Here is a 17,172-nt window from a genome sequence, read left to right on the forward strand (position 1 = left end):
GGTTTGTTTGTGTTTTTTGTTTTGTTTTGTTTTTATTTTCTTTTAGCAAAAAACCCACAAGCCTTGCTGAAAAATACATAGAGTACCAGTAGACTTCCCAGGGAAGTGTCTGGGAGCTGCCTTGCTGGGGTGTACTGAGGAGCTGGAATTTGTCTCCCAGCTTTTGGGAAAGGGTCTATCTTTGCCCTACATAAACCACGGTCTCTCATGGCAGTGTGGGCAATGGATTTTAGTTTACTTGTAAAAAGCAGATCAGTTTATGGGGGTGGATTAAGTTTGCTACAAGCAACTGCACTTGCTTGCAACCTCTTTCAGTCGGAGCTGGGGTAATGTTAGCCTTGAGGATCTGCCTTATCTGGGTTTTATTGTGTTGTTGCTCTGGTAACAGCAAGTCTTACACCTTTATTAAGGGAAGCAGGGATATTTATTTTACTCTCTAGTCTCCAATCAAAGGGAAATTTTGAGGTTTCTCTTTACCACAGTTTCTGCTGTTAGTAGAAAATTTGTACTTTCTCTTCAAGTTAACCCAAGTTAACCTCTTTGTTAAAAAAATTAATTTTTTTTAAACTTTGGAAAATAAAGATCAGAACTTTCAAGAACATGTGGTGTTCATATTCTAAATAAAAAGTCTGGGCTTTTAACGCAACTTTAAAAAGCAGGGCAAGTTTTAAAGGAAACTTGAGGGCAAGAAAAATTAAACCTTCTTAAACACTTTGCATACACTCAGTGCCACGCTGCTTTATCAGCTTCAGTTCAGAAATTGTCTCCAAGGTCATTCAGGACTGTTTTGGAAGCAGGTCTTGCAGTGACAAGGCAGCTGTTGGGAAAGTTTGTTGTCTTGTGCTGTCATGTGCCTATTCTGTGTCTGATTGCTGAGTTACTTTGGGGCAGTGTTCGAGGTCATTTCTTGGCCAAGTCAAACCTTTATGGTACAGGCTTTGAAAATTACTTTATTTTTTAAAAAGAGCTAACAACCTGGTAACAACACAGAAAGATCAGTTGGTAGAGAAGAACAATTGTGATCCTGCTGTTGATTTTGGGAGCTTCTGTGTACATGTTGCAGTGTCTTAGCACCCCCTTCTAATGGATTTGGTTTTGCTGTATCCATCCAAAGTAAGGCATTTCTTTTTGCTGCTTCAGTTGAAACACCTCTTCTTGCCCAGTGATTCCATTTGGAAAATCTCTAAAACCTCATCAGAGGACCTGCAGTTTTATCTGGATTAGGAACCAGTTGACATCTTATCTGCTTGGAGCTGGTGTCTAAGGATGTGAGAGCGAACTTGCTGCGAAAACTTACTTTGGTGTTAATGGATTAGGATTTAGTACAGTCTTAGTTATTGCTTTACATGCAGTTTCATTTGATCTATAGTATCAAAACCAGAATGTTCAAGTTAGATATTCATTATTGTGTTTTGTTTTTCTTGCAGGGAAGTTACCCAGTGTGGGAAGATTTTATAAATAAAGCTGGAAAACTGCAGTCTCAGCTTCGGTAAGTTTTGTGTTACAGAGTCAAGATTCCCTACAGTTCCTTGGATGTGCAAACATTAAGAGAAAAAGCATCTTTTGCCAGGATAATTTGCTAGTAAAATTGTGCATATTTCATAGTCAACACCCATGTATGTAATTTTTCATACATTACTGCTGGTGTTTTAATGTATTTATGAAAAATCATAATGTACAAATAGCTGTATGTAATAAATACAAAATGAGATAAATTTCATGGATTTTGATGGAAAATTGGAAAGATAGTTTGTTGTTGTTTAGTGAGCACACATTTGGAGTTAACCCTATGTTGCCCTTATTTTTAGCATAGAATACAGAGGGGTTATATTAGAAGAGGGTTCAAAATACTAAAAAACCTTTGGCAGTCTTAACAGCACTTTCTGCTGCCTTAAAAATGAAGGGAATTCCTTTGCTGGATCATGTATTGGTAATGATTAAAACTTAGGTTATTTGGCTATACTTCAAAAATAGCATTCTGGATTACTTAATAAATGCCATTAGTATCACCCTCAGAACAATTCTGCTGTCTCTAGAATTCATTCACTTGTAAACTTTTTTTTGCTAATCTGAATACAAGTTCCATTTCTTCACAACTCTCCTCAAACCACAATATTCACTGTACTCCCCACAACTGCAGTGTTTTTTTCCCAGCAACAGCAGCAGCAGGAACAGGTTATTGGCAGTCTGGTTTGTGGTTCTGCGTTGTGTTATGAACTGCCCCTGAAGAAGCTGGGGTTTTAGCCTCATTTGCCCTAAACGGCTGGAGTATGCTGTTCTGCCACACTGTGCCTAAAATGCCACACTTGCATGTGGTTTATCCTTTTCCAGCAATTATGCCACATTGAGGATGGAAGATGCAGAGGAAGGAGAGAAACAAGAGAAATGGAGAACTTTCCTAGCCTTTTGTACTCTTCAAAAACAGACCTTCTGGGGTGGCATGAGGGACAGTTTTGTGTATTTCCCAGTCCTGTGCTGTTGCATTCAATCAGTGCAGTGCTACAGGAACATGCAGACAGGCAGCTTGAAAGCCTGTGTTCGAGGATTTGCTGTTTGTTTCTAGCAAACGTGAGCCTTTTGCCTCTGTTTCATTTCTGTGTGCTTTGATAAAGGACAGCAGATGTCATCTGAGCTGGAGCCAGGTCTTCCTGGATCTTGTTACTGGAGAAATGGAACTTTGTTATTAGCAATATAATTAATAATTAACAACATGGTACATGAATAACAGTGTGACCCACAAGTTTGGAAGATGAAGAACACGAACACTTCTAAAGAAAATCCCAGAAAAGGTTATCTGGTTCCAGGGCTCAATATTGCTAGCTAGCTGTCGGGGGTTTTCTTGGCCGCCCTTTAATCTCCTGGGCATGTGGAGAGTCCTTATGCATTTGGTTGGTCCTCTCACGCCTGGGGTGGTTTTTTTCTGTGTATGTTCAAATCTTTTGTGCTGTCAGTAGGCCATTTACTACGCTGCCAGTTATGTCCTCTGAATCTTGAGCATATTTGGAGTGAGACTCGCATAAAATCTGACCTAATTAAGCAGTCCTGCGGTCTTTCTGGCTGCGGATCAGCTTCCCTGCAGGTCTGCCAGGTTTTTTGAGGCTAGCAAGGAGTTCTTGAAACAAAATGAAGTTGGTAGTCCCCATTCTGGATTTTGCTTGGGAAGGCTGACTGATACCATCAGGAGAGAAAATCAGAGTTACTGTTAGAAAAGATGCTCAGAAACAGAACCATGAGGTAACTGTGGAGAGAGCACAGTTGTGCTTTACCTGTAGAGCCCTGGCCTACTTCCACTTTAATTGGGTTGAGCAGACTATAAACCTTCAGAAGTCTGGACTGATCTGAGGTGTTCAGGGCTCTGGGGCCTGCTTATCTAGAATAAACGTGTTTGGAAAATTGTAACTCACGTTTCTGCCCACTTGAACAGATGTGTGGTCTGTGTGTGCTTTCCAAATGTGGAGGGAGATTGGGCTAGTGGGGTTGACACTGGATTGTGAAGTTTCTGAGATTGCTGGTGTACCTCTTGGGAAGAGTCCTGTTTAGAGGAGCTCTGGAACAGAAAGGAGATTTGCATGTTTATTTTGGGGATTGTTGTTTTTGTGGTTGTTTTTGTTTTTGTGGAGATTCATTTCCCACTTTTCCATTTGCCCAAGAACTCCAGACTAGTCTGATTTCTAAGAAGTTGCTATTTTTTTTTCAAGGGGTGCTCATGCTCCCTAGATGAAAAACTCAGGAAATTGTTTGGCCAGGATACTAGATAAAAGGAAGTTCCTGCATGTTTATTCTTAAAATATACATGTTCCCTTGAAATAGCAGTGGCTGTAATTTGTACACTAATGGCTGCAATATAATGTGTGTTAGATTTGTTTTTCATGTTTGACTGCTTAATATTAGTTCATCAGAGGAAATCAGCTAGAAGAAGGATGGCTGTGCTCTTTTGAAACAGCACCTGTCCTGTGCAATTCTCAGCATGGAATTAGCGTGGCTGCCTCCAAGTCCATAGTGCTAACACAAAGCAAGGAAGGGATTAAGAAATGAAGGAGGGAAAAGGCTAAATTCAGACATAAAAGAGGATACTTTTTGTGGCCTCTGCAAGTTCACAGTGTTATTCTTTATAAGCCTAAATGTTTTTGGCAGTAATTAAATAGGCATCAATGAGACACTGCTAATGTTTTGTTATCTGTATGCATTTCAGGACTACAGTAGTAGCAGCTGCTGCCTTTTTGGATGCCTTTCAGAAAGTGGCTGACATGGCTACTAATACACGTGGTAAGCAGATGTGTCAATATTGAGTTTAACAGAATGCTGTGTGGTTTATACCATTTGTCGTAATAAAAAAAAGTCTTAACTTGTTACATTGACAGGCAGATCTGTGAGACATCTGTTAGATGGACTTGCACTTCGCTAAATGGCACGTGAAAAGGAAGTTGTCTTTTCTTTACAGAAAAAAAATAGCTGGAAACCTGTAATTTAAATGTGTCATCAATCATGTGAACACTTCTTAATTACCATTTGAATTATACGTTGATGAATAATATTTTAGAAAGCAAGATTTAGTGAAATCTGTATTCACTGACGCTTCTGTACCTTGTGTAAATGTAAAAGGCTTGATACTCAGCTGGTATAAATAAGTGTAGGGTTGCTGGAGACAGAGCAGATACCAGCTGATCCTATGGCCTTTGGGGTCTGCCAATAATGATGACAATGATAAGCTGTACTTACATCTGAGGAAAATCTTGGCTTGTCCTTCCACTTTAGGTCTGATATTACAGGTCAAAATTAATTTTCCTGGGCTGTGGGCTTCTCTGGGTAACAATCTGAGCTTGTTAGTGAGTACGGAGAGCCAAAGTAGCGCAGCTGGCATTCTTTCCAGACTGCTGAGTTGGAAGGAGACAAAAGGCTGGCTCTCTCTGATGGTGGATGCCCAGTGACCAAGGCATCGCGTGCAGATGTCCCTGCAGCAGTGGGGCATTCCCCATGGTCACCAAGTCCCTGGACTGTAGCTGAAGAGTAAATCCAAAGTGCATAAGGCGCTGCTGAGTGAGCGGCTTTTGGTCACCTCTAACCGTAGAGGTTTTGTGATGTCTTTTTTTTAGGTCCTAATGTGCCCTTGGACATTTGATTTGGAGAGGAAGAAAGTAATATTGCTGATGTGAAGAGTGTGCATTTGCATTAGCAGAGTTCAAGCTCAGCCAGACTTGTGTTTCCTTTTACTTCTGGCTAACAGGAGTAGTAGTAGCTGCTGGAACGAGTATCAAGCCATAGAATGACAAGAGGGAAGAATATTTTTTTCCTGTCTAAAGCTAATATTTACATTCTGATAAGAAGTTCCTCATTATATGCATACCTTCTGTAAATTATGGGTAATCTACTCATGTAAAATAATAAACATGACAGAAAGTGGAATAAACTAAGGATGAGACCCACAGCAGAATTCACTTTGATTTCTAACATGTCTTTCCTTCAAACACGTTCTCTTCTATTTCTTCTCTCTTCCCCATGGGGAAACAAAGTAAATTACCAAAATCCTTGAGACTTGTCTTCTAGCTGTGCTGGAAGGCTTATAGAACTTGCATTGAGATACCAGAATGACTGAAACTTTCCCATTCTCACAAAGAAATGGCTTGTGCAGGTTTTTGAAGGGTATTTTGCACTTTCTGCTGTGTTATTTGGACCCCATCCAGCAAGTGTCGAGTTTTGTCTCTTATCTCTTTGAACACATCCTTTACAAAAGGAGCTATGTAAATCCAGGCATGCCAGATCTCTGTTCTGTCTTCTGCCTTCTCTGACTGAAAGGATAGAAGGGAATTTTGTTTTTATTTTTAGAAAGTGATGTTCTGGGCAGTGCATCAAAACTCCAAGTTAGCTGGTGGTTCTGATCTGCCTCCCAACCCAACTTCCATTTGTGCCCATTCAAGTCCTTTAAGAAATACAGATCCTTCTGCCTTGATGTGGACAGAGATGAATGCCTGGCCTTGTTAAAGGTGATGGCAAAGCTCCCTAGGACTTACTAGGACACAATTCCATAAAAAATGTATTTTGCTGTAAGTATAAAGATTTACGTTCCAAAACCGAAATACAGCAAACTTAGTTGTTGTTTCTTTTTTTCCTCTGGTGTGGGGATTTTAATGGGTTCTCAGGTTTCCCTTTGAGGAGTTACCTACCTTGAACAATTCTTTATTAAATTTTGCATGTTACTTACCCAGTTTATAAACCCATGTATTTTATTGTCTAATCAATCACCTGGCTAAACTTCACGGTGTCTAGAGGGTTAACAGATAAACCAGAGTTTACAGTTAAGAGATTAACCAAAGTCAGCAAAGTTCATGTTCAGTTTTTGGGGATATACGAGACTTGTGTAGCGCTTCCCATGACAAAGGAAGGGAGATTGGTGTATTTTAAATCTAAGGCTGGTTTATTATTGCATGAACCAAATGCTTCTTCTGGGAACTAACTGTATATGAAAATGGTGAAGCAGGCACCTGTTTCAGAGAGACAGTGTGCGTTTGTGTAGGATGAAATGGAACTTTGTAGGGTGACTGAGGTGTCGCGAAGCTGGGTGCTGCCTTTAATTTATAATTGCTGGTAGTTTTACAGAAAATGGCCTGTTATTTTAAGACCCACTCATATAGCTGATGAAAGCGTTTTATCAGTCAGCAGACTTACTCTCTGGCTACTCTTTAATCTGTTTGCATCAGCATTAGCTTTGAAAGAAGAAAAAGTATTTACATGGATGTACATGGCCACATGCACACAAGGGGAGACAATTTCCTTTGCAGTCATCAAGTGTTCAAGAATGACAGCTTATTTCCATCAATGCTATCCCTTGTTCCAGCTGATCTCTTTACCATATGTGCCATTACCGCTGTTCCCAGGCATTTTCTTTTCCCTTTTGGTGCATCCTTCTTTCTATGTAATTTACTTCCTTCTAATTCTGCAATGGTAGCAAAGTTAATCTTAACGTTTCCCTTTCGGAGCTCAAATGGAAGGCATAATTGGAGCTCTGCCTATGGTAAAACCATGGTTGGATGAGTTGGATAACCTGTATTTTGCTGTATTTTCTTCACAAATGTAGCTTCTGAAGTCAGAAAAGCTCTGAATGTGAAGTACCTGGTGTTTTGTAGTGACTCAGTACACAAACTAATTTCCCAAGCAGCTCATTTCAGCTTTTGCTTCTCTCTTCACTGCCTCTCCATTTAAATGTGCATCAACCCCAAAGTTTAGTCTCTCCTTTTTCCTCAGTTCATCCCTCAGTTCAATGCTTTTTGATTTTCACTTGACAGGAAAAAACACTGGGAAAGTAGTTCTGATGTGTGGATCACCAAAATGTTGTATTTCTTTGGGTCTGGTCATCTGAAGAATATCGTTTGAATGGAAGAGGTTGTCACATCATGTTGCTAATTCTATAATAATGCTGTATAGCAGTGTGTGCTGGTTTTTTTGCTGTTACCAGAGATTTCTGAAAACAGAATTCCTTCAGATGTTTTGACTTTTGAGCTCTGACAAGATAGACACATCTACGTAGCAGTTTATGTTATTTAAGCTACAACTGTTTGGCATACAGCCTGTCAGAACTCTAGTCTGCAGTGGAATCTGTATTATTTCTCACTGTGATTATTAAAGACAATAGTCAAAAAATATTAAATGAAGTAGGTACTTCAGGATACCTTTAAATCCTTAGTATACCTTAAATTATCTAATAATAACCCTTAAATACCTTAAAAGTGAATTTTCCTTTTGGGGAGATGTGAGCTCATAGGTTTTAGTTCAGGCTTTTCTTATATGGCTTATGTCTTTCAGTATTTGAAATTTTGAATGTTTTTATCTGCATCAGTTCAACCGAAGCATGGAAGATATTTCAGTCTAATTTAATTTAATAGCTGTTTACTTGATAATTTGTGCATTAAAATTTATTTTCTTATGAAAGCAAGAACTGTGCATCCCAAATATAAATATATATCACATATAAACATACTGTAAGTTGGGTTTGAACAGATGTAAAAGGCCTGTCTAAACTGCTTTGCTTTTTGCATGCTGTTATTCTTCTGCTTCTGCTGCATTTGAATATCCTTTGTAGGTAAGTGCTAGAATTCAGGAACTTGAAAAAGTAGGTGTGAAAATTAACTATCCTCCTTGTGTTATGAGGGAGATTAATGTGAAGACATGCACACTTCTTCTGTATCCCCTTAGTACACCATCAGCAGCTTCCGTGGAAAACAACCTGCCCCAGTCTTGCCTACCTACATCTGCACAGGTGTAAATTAAAATTTGTGGAAAGATAATCTAAAAGCTTTGATTTACCCAAGCTTAAAATTGATCTTCAAAGTGAGATTGTTAATGAGGCAGCTGATACACAGTCCTGTGGTTTTTTGTTTTTCCTTCATATTGAAGGGTTTTGCATATACATAGGTGTGTTTGATATTAGGAGATTAGTTAAATCACTTCAAGATACGTTTCACTTTATCACAAGGCTTTCTCTGGCCAGTTGGATTCCACAGATTGTAGTGCTTGTAATGTTTGAAGTTTCTTCTTGGCAAGTCATCTTGGCAAGTGCTACTAAAGGTGTGTTTTCCGTGCCTTTGGTAATTCTGACATCTATCATGCTGGTTGCTGGTATTTACATTTTCCATCTCTTTCATTTTGCACGCCTGAGAGGACTAAGGATTTTAAGGCTACTGACGGGAGTTGCAGGAAATTCCGGTTGAGAGGGAGGGAAGCACTGTGGATGGTCAGCCAGCTACCAAGGCACACTGAGTAGACCAGGAAGCAAAACTCAGCCCGAGTCTGCATGTCATGCAGCAGTGACAGGGTACCAAAACCAGCATAGCTGTTTTAATGTTACCCGTTTGAGGGACAGGATATATCAGTCTGGAAGAAGTGCTGCATTAAAAGTGCCTGTGCTTTTTTCAGGGTCCATTAATCTTTATCAGCACTCAAAAATGTAAATATGGTTTAACACTTTTACTTAGAAAATTAAACTTGATTGATATCTGTGAGTGTCTGGCTGAGGTAGCTCTTGTACTGCACAGTTCTGACTGCTCTTCATGTTTAATAAAGCTCCTTAAAATAGTACCTTTGCTGCAGATCTGTGTTCCTGGGCAGACTCTGCGTCCGTGTTGCTCCTGGTATTGTGTGAGCACACCTTCAGGTTGTCCTCACTCTGGGTGTTCCATTGTTACTTTAGCCAGGACCTGTATGGTATGTATTGAAGTGGTTTTCCAAGATGACAAGCTGCACAAAGTGTTGTAGGGCTGGAATTAGCATCTGTTATCTTCCACGTAAGTGTGTTTAGGCCTTTTGAACCACTATCTCACTGCAAATATGGCACAGTGTAACCCAAGGGATAAATCCCTGGTGACATGGCAAACTCTTATGGGCAGTACTGAAAGGTGGCATTTTGTTTATTTATTTTAATGGCAAAAAAAAAAGAGAAAACAGAAATGGAGACTGGGGAGGGGAAAGACACCACAATCTATAGCAGTAGACCTAAAAGCTGTGCAACATTTTTGATATAAATTCCTTTTCTCCTTGCTATGGACCGGGGAGTTGTGATGATGATGTGTGCTTAATTTCAGAGTGAAAACAAAGTTGGGCACAACAGGAAAGGGGTTCTCATTGTCCATTCGTTTGTTTTTCTGCCTCTTCTTTAATTTCAGATGCTCATACTCAAATAACAAAACCTTTGTTTGAGCTTCCTGCCAGTTAAGATAAGACTTGGTAATAAGTGCTTATTTCTCCTATGGAGTGTTTGAAGTAGAATAATACAGTCCAGGCTTTTTCTTTTTGGATTTTCATGTATAAAATAATCAGGAAGAAAATTATTTAAATGAACCATTCAGTCTTCCATTATACTTTCATGAAGATGATGCAAAACACAGGGCCAATTCAGAATTGTTGGCAGATAATTTTGAAGCTGGATGCATATTACACATCTGTTGAATTTGAGAAGTGGGACTTGGATATGCTACTTTAGAAGTGCTAAAACTACAAAACACATATGTAGGGGCAGTGCTGCATTACTTGCTGTTTCCATGTTCTTGTCTTTCTTTAGACAATTAGCAAATTGTCAGTTCATGTCTTTTAGCAAGTGTGTGACCCTGAGAACTCTGCTGCTGATGTGAGCCCATTTGGCTAGAGCAGTCCGAATGGGATGAACGTCTTATATACCAAACGCACAAGAAGCGGTTTGGTGATTAATGACTAGATTTTATATTTAGGGGGTGAAAGTGCTGCTCTGCAGGTGAAACATTGCCATTGCCCTTTCTTTGGGCGAATGCAGGCATTGCAGGATAAAGAAATATTATTTATGCCTTATTTTTTTCTAGAGGTCAAGATGAAGTCTAGCTCAGGCTCATCGATAACATTACTACTGCTTTGTCCCTACCTAAGGAGAAATATTCAGGGCAATAGACAAAAATAATGGCTGTAATAACTTACGTAGTCAGCTGCCCCTTGGTATGGTGCACAGACAGACACAGGAGTGGAGTTTGTATTTGCCCTACAACCCAGTAATTTTTGAGCTTAAGGTGCTTTGCTAAGGGGCTGAAGTGTTGTTAGGAAGGGGGATAAAGCTCCCAGGTGATTGTGTATGCTAAACCAAAACAGAAAACTTGAATGCAAGACCGACTTCTGTGAAAAAGAGAAAGAAATTGATGAGTGGAAAAGAAGCAAATATACTTCTTTAATACTTTTTCCAAGGAGTGGAAAGTGTGTCAAGATAGGAGTGGCTGGCCCCTTTTTATGTGACTGAATGTAAGCCTGCTTACTATTATCTGAATCAGAAATCTTTGGGAGTGTGGGGAGGGGGTTCAGCTCCTTATGGTCATAGTTCCTTATGCAGCTGCCTTTAAGAGGATAGACTATTAGGTCCTGGTTTCTCTGCGGGCTTGGGATGGATGGATTGATTGTTGTTTCCAGCTACATGATGACATTATATCTCTGTGGGCATCTTGACTAGGAGCACCTACGCTTCAGTAACTAAATACTCGTTTTGAAGCTGCAAAGAGTTTTCTCAGTCTTGGCAACAGAACCAAACTTCCGATGTCTTAAACATCCAGTTTGGGAAGTAATGAGGATAAATCATAAATGGCTCTGAGGATTTCCTTCAGATAATATATTAGGTTAGAATCAAAGATGCAAAAGCATCCTTTTGATGATGGGATGTGGATTTGAAAGTGGAGGCTGAGGTTTTGGTTGGCGGTTGGTTTTCCCAGTGTAGCACATGTTCCTGTGGTGGGAGATCCCCTTTCAGGCTAATTCAGTCAGCCTTTTGATGTGATAAATTACTAGTTGGCACATAGCAACAATCCTGTAGTAACCACAACAAGAGATGTGTTGCAGCTTTTATTTATTTATTTTTAGTCTGTCACCGGTTGGATAGCAAAGGTAGTGAAGATCTGTTTCCATTGGGTTTTATTTAGTATCTTTCTGCCTTAAGACAGAGAGGGAAGTTCTGTGTTGCGTGGGAGGAGAATTAAAATATCAGTTCAGACTAAGCCAGGTTTTTGGGAAGTAGGATAGTAGTGTTCCTTGCTTAGTGGACCTTGCCTGTAGCAAACAAGTTTCTGAGCCTTCTGCAGGCTCATCTTTTGGGCCTCACAGCTGTCTGGAAATGCAGGTTCAAAGCTTGTCCTTTTGTTGGCCACCTCAGTGGTGGCTTCTAAGAAGACATAATGAGTTTGTGAAGTATCAGATTGGTGCTGTCAGCTGGCTTCATGCAAACTCACCAGACCTCTAGGGGAGTGTGTGGACCTGACTCGAGTCCAGCAGTTACCTGAACCTCACTGCACCCCAGTCCACAGGTCCTTAAACCACTTGCGAAGTTCCTGTGTATCAGCAAGGCAATTTGTGCAAAGGCTGTGATATAAAATGTGTGATTTGACTTAAGGTGTCTTCTCCAACTCCCTAAGTATATTCTTACCCCAGCTGGACTGAAATCAGTTTGTTTCTAATGACGTAAGAGCTATACAAAAAGTGAAATTACAAGCTCCAGCAGACTAATTGAGAGTGGAGTGTCCAGAACAAGGAGTTGCGTCTAATCATTAACAAAAGTCATTTTCAGAAGCAGCAGTGATGATTGCATTGTCTAACGGGGTTTTTTGCTCTCCGTAATGCAGGCTTGCCTCCCAGAAGGATGCTCTTCCAGCGCATTTTCAGAGGTGTCAGGGGCGGAGATCGTAGGTGTTCGCTCTGTGTGTGTCCATGCAAACTAACGTTCTACTGCCAGGTGATTTACTTGGCGATATGATTCATCTCATGTTTGCATACCTGCTGCTTCCTGGGGAGCCGTGCATGTTCATGGTAATAATGAGAATAATGAGGTCTTGCTTAAAAATAGACCAGCTTCCTTCATTTTCTTGTCCTTCTGTTTGCTTGACGATTTGTCGGGTGTTGCCAGCACAAATGTTTGTCCCTGTTGCTGTGCAAGCTGTTCACCCCTTCCCTCCTCCCTTCATTTAGTTTTCTTCAGCGAAGCAGTTCCCTGCTCTTTTCTTCCCGTGTTGATGTGGCCAAACCTGCACTGTTCAGGCTTACGGGCTCAGTTAGGGAGGTGAGGAAGAGTCCCCACTGGTTCTTGAATTTCAGTAGAAAATTATCATCTGCCTGGGACAAGAAGTATATTGTGCTGTGTGTCTTCCTCTTCCACTCCCACGCGTGATGGAGTCCAACCTGTAGAACTACTTCTGAAAAGTTAAAATAATTACCTCACTGTTTCACTTCAGGGCTCAGAGTCCTCCCTCTTGTCTTTGTGCTTTCTACAGCGTTTTTTTTTCTACAAATTAATCTGTGACCTGCCCTCCATTCTGGTTGGTTTTTTTGGACAGGGTGGAGAAGGAAAGGAAGAGACGGGCTGTTTCCAAAAGAGCCCTGGGTTGTGACCTGACAATACTTCCTGTGAAACTTTTGAACTATGTGTACTTACATATATACTTAAATCTTTTTACTGCTTTGCAGTTGGTACTTTTTTTGTTTTCTTCACCTGGGCTTCTTACGTGTAAAAATGAGTACGCTTTCTAATCCAGTGAAGCCGTTGAAAAATTCTACCACCTTTCCAGCAGCCACCCCAACTCAGGCTTTGTAGAAACCACTTCAAAACCGAGAGCAGTGGCAGTTGTGTGCGTGGGCACGTTCATGGGCAGCGTGGTGGTGTCACGGGGTGGAAGAGGTCCAGGTTTGTACTATCAGCCCCTGCTATTCTTGTGAAATTCTCCTCTCCCGCAGCATTTATTACTATGTAAAATTGAAATCTGCATGATTTCCTGCTGTGAGAGCCTGTGCCAAGGGACTGGTTTCTATAGTAACTAATATCAAGGAGCTGGCTGGGACTTCACTTCAGAGCTGTATTTGAGCGTATTTCGCAGTTTGGTACAACCCTGTACGAGTATTTGATGGATGGTAAACAAGAAGTCAAGGGTTGTGGCTGCCATTACTACAGTAGTAGTGTTGTGCACCTCAGCATGCACACTGAGGGCACAAAAGTAGGCATTTTGCAAAATGGAGTTGGAGGTGAGGTGGAGAGGTGACTTTTTTTCCTCTTCCACCATCCCCCTCCCTCATTAGAGCTGCCAGAGGGAAACACTGAAGGATACACCCAGGAGTGTTTGTTCTGGAGTCACTTCAGCCCACCCCAAAGTGAAGCATAATCTTGGAAACTGGGTCCATTTTCTCACAAGGGCAGTAGCCATTGCTGTTGCCACTGTTCTGTTTTGAAGCAAAGCTGGTGTTTGTTCTGCTGAGCATGATAAATAACACTGCTAATATATAGTTTCATCTGCAGGACCACCTTCTACCCTTACTTAGGACCAGATACATCTGCTAAATGTGTTTGTTTTTGCAGGGCTAAGCAGGGAAGGAGTTGGAGAGCATTGAAGCTTGGCTTGTATAGGCTTTCAGGGTGCCAGGAAAGCCTGCTTTGCACCACTTGCAGGTAGTCCCAAAAGGCATAGTGGGTCAGGTGCATGAAAATGAAATTGAATCTTCCGTTTAGGGTCCCTTTCAAAACAAAACTGCCATCCTGCGATGGAGGTGAGGAAGGAATGCAGAATATTGCTTTTTTGTCAAGAGAAGTCCTTGCAGTACAGAAATTGGACTTAGAAAGGCACCAGTAGTTTGGTCTACTTTTTCCCCTTCCCAGTAGTTCCCCAGAACTGTATTGAGGCCAGGCTTGATCTCTGAAGTAAACTTGTAGTATTGGTGAAATAACCTGAAGAGTGAAGATGTCTCTGTGTATGACATAAGGTCAGTTTTCCTGGCTGTGTTAGAAAAAGAGATGTGTATGAGCATGTGCTCCCCCATTTGCCTCCTGCCCCAAAAGCCAAGCATCTCTGAGGAGGGGGTGAAGTTGCGTGTCCCATGCACCTTTAGACATGGACACATGTGTCACACACCTGGGGAGGCAAGGAATGCTGTTTGCTCAGCCAGCTCAAGGGAAGCCTTGACTTGGCCACCCCAAGAGCAACCTCTTACTCATTTGGTATTTGGGATGCTGGAGAAGGCTGAGGAAGGAGACTCAAGAGAGGAAGAAGTGGATGATAGACAAAGAGGAACTGCGTGTGTTGTGCTGGGAGTATTTAGGGGACATCTGGTATATATTCATGAAGAAATGAGACTTTAAAAAAAAAAAAATCTGTTCAGACAGGTCATCTTTTATAGCCACCATTTACATATGCAAGACCATGGTAAAAGTATTACAGTGATTAAAAAAAACTCCAATAAATTACTGGATCAAGCCATTTGCGTCAAGAGAGAAATGATGCATTTGAATAATCTGAGATAATTTGGCACTGAGATATGGCCAGATTAACAGTTTGAGAAGCAGGATTGGAGACTATCATTCAAGAATATAATGACTCATGTTGCTGAGAAATCATCTTCTTCTTTGTACTTGTGCAGAAGTAAAAAAATCTCCCTGTCTTGCAAGCAGGTTCTAAGCAGAGTGCTGAAATGGGGTCTTGGAATAAATATTTGTTATATTTACACAATATAGTGATGCAAGTCTGGAACATTGAGTTGTTATAAAAAAAATAAATCCAAAGTACATTTAGTAAATACTTAAAGTGCATATTGTGATGGATTATCCCTGTTTTTAATGCTTTGTTCATTTTTTGCTAGTTTGCAAAATCGCTAGAGTCCAAGAGAGCACATTTCTGTTGGATGCTGTTGTAAATGTGTATCTATTTTAAATCTAGGTTATCTTGTATGGAGAATAGCAGCTCTGGGTGAGTGTTAGTCACTTTGGTTCAAAGGTAAAGAGTTCATCTGTAGTTCTTCTGGAGCTACTGCAGAGGCAGGAGGCTTGGTTATAAATATAGTCAAGGGAATGTTTGAGCTATTAAGCTGAAATTTAGCTTGCTGCAGGGGAAATGAGTGCTGTCACTGAGTATGTACCATGATGCAAAGCCCTCCTCAGACTGTTCAGTTCAAATGCATCATGTGCACTCAGGATGGATAATTGATTTAGAGGGACAGATTTTAATCTTCACCGTAAACTTGAGGCTGGCCTCACTTGGAGTTACAAACTGTGTTTCTCAAACTACAGTTTCACAAGGGTTTTAGCTGTTCTTTCTGAAGTGGCTGTTTTCAGAGACTCTTTTTTCTTCACAACACATTTTCTTTGTTGGCAACCTTAATAATTTAACATGTCTTCCAAAACTAGGAGAGGGAGAAAAAGCCTGGTGTATGTTTCTAACTAGGGTGGAACTTCTGGAGTGCATCTATGGGGATAATGAAGAAGGTGTTTGAGAGGTTGCTATAGGGTGACTTTATGCACAGTGTAATTAAGCTTAAACTTTAGATAGGAGCATTTCAAAAGAAACATATTTGTTACAGAAAAAGCTTTCTTGTTAAGGTTTATCTTGGGGTTAATGGGTTCTCTCAAAGGCAACAAGATAATGCCTTCAAAAGTGCATACAACCACCCATCGGCCCGTTGTGAATATTGCCAAGGGATTTTTGAGCCAAAGTGGCAAGAAGTCTGTCTGTCCTGTGCCCTGTAAAGGGGTTGGTTAATAAAGGTTAAAGCATGGTCAGGTTAAAAAAATCATTTACTCAGTACCCTTTCCAAAGCTCCCTGTCTCTGCTGTTTTGACTGCTGCCTAATCTTTTGAAATTGGTCAGAATTTGAGCCTCTTTAGAGCTCAGTTTTTGAGGTCATGATTGTCATGGATAAAGCAATGTATGTTTTTGTGTTATTGCTTAACTTTGGTTTACTTCAGGTTAGTCCCAGTTTGGTTCTGAGTTATTTGCACGTGTAATTTTTTTTTTTTTTTTTGTCCAAAAAGAGAAGCTGAACTCAAAATTTGTGCCCTCTAGGTCTACCCAGTAGCTGAGGGATGTATGAATAGCTTTCATCTCTTGCTTTCTTTAAGAGAAAAAGTCTCTTAGATGAAGCACATTCAGTATGTAAAAAGCTTCTTGCGACCAATGGGAGTAAACATTAAAGATTAATGATGCAGCTTTAAGTTGCATGGAAACAAACTGGGGCAAGTCAGTTCATTTTACCTTTGATTCACTGCTTCCAACCGTTAGGAAAGGTTGAAGGGACACAAAGCAAATAGGAGTCTCTTCCTTTAGCTTTTTCTTGTAATGACATATTTTGCCTCAAACAATAGTTTCTCTAAGTAGATGAACAGAATTTATAATTTATAGAATTTTATTATTTTTTTTAAAGCAAGTAGTGTGATAACAGCAATTTACATAATTGCAATAATTTCTAGTTGAAAGGGAGATTTAGTTCTGTTTAAAGGAAAATAAAATAAAGACTTCCAAGAACAGGCCTGGGTTGTAGAGGTTTGAACGTTCCCTGTGATGGAGGTGTGAAGTGGTAGCTTGACCCTTAGACATGGATCCCAAACATTGCCAGGCACATCTATTTTGTATGGCCTATTTATAGCAATGAGAATTTCTTCTGGTCTTATCATCTGTGAAGTTTGTGCAAGTTACTTACTTGTGGCTTTGAAGATCCAGTGTGAGATGCCATGTAACTCCTGCAAAGTGACTGCATTAAAAATGAAGGATCTGGATTTCCTGGCACCTAATTCCTTCAGTACTGTTATTTAGGATCCTACATATGCTGCTTTGAATGCCCAGAACTACCCCAAAACATTACTGGAGTTGAACAGGTGGATCTGTTCACAGGATCCTGGGGACAATTAGAGTTTTACACTCCCCCCTGCTT

At 40.4% G+C, this 17,172-nt stretch overlaps 1 protein-coding gene across 18 annotated transcripts in view; it reads left to right on the forward strand.

Annotated features, from left to right (window-relative positions):
• The first annotated feature begins 1,068 nt into the window (after positions 1-1,068).
• MTSS1 (MTSS I-BAR domain containing 1) overlaps positions 1,069-17,172 on the forward strand; it is a 110,063-nt gene continuing 93,959 nt past the window's right edge. For all 18 annotated transcript variants that reach the window (XM_027901511.1, XM_027901519.1, XM_027901520.1 and 15 more), the window contains exons 1-3: positions 1,069-1,113; positions 1,428-1,489; positions 4,193-4,266. In XM_027901511.1, coding sequence (XP_027757312.1) covers positions 1,084-1,113; positions 1,428-1,489; positions 4,193-4,266 — 166 coding nt within the window. In that variant the 5' untranslated portion in view covers positions 1,069-1,083. The remainder of the gene's footprint in view (positions 1,114-1,427; positions 1,490-4,192; positions 4,267-17,172) is intronic.

The sequence above is a fragment of the Empidonax traillii genome, unplaced genomic scaffold (genome assembly GCF_003031625.1).
Source record: "Empidonax traillii isolate 1590-97213 ecotype Southwest subspecies unplaced genomic scaffold, ASM303162v1 scaffold796:size359387, whole genome shotgun sequence".
Taxonomy (NCBI): domain Eukaryota; kingdom Metazoa; phylum Chordata; class Aves; order Passeriformes; family Tyrannidae; genus Empidonax; species Empidonax traillii.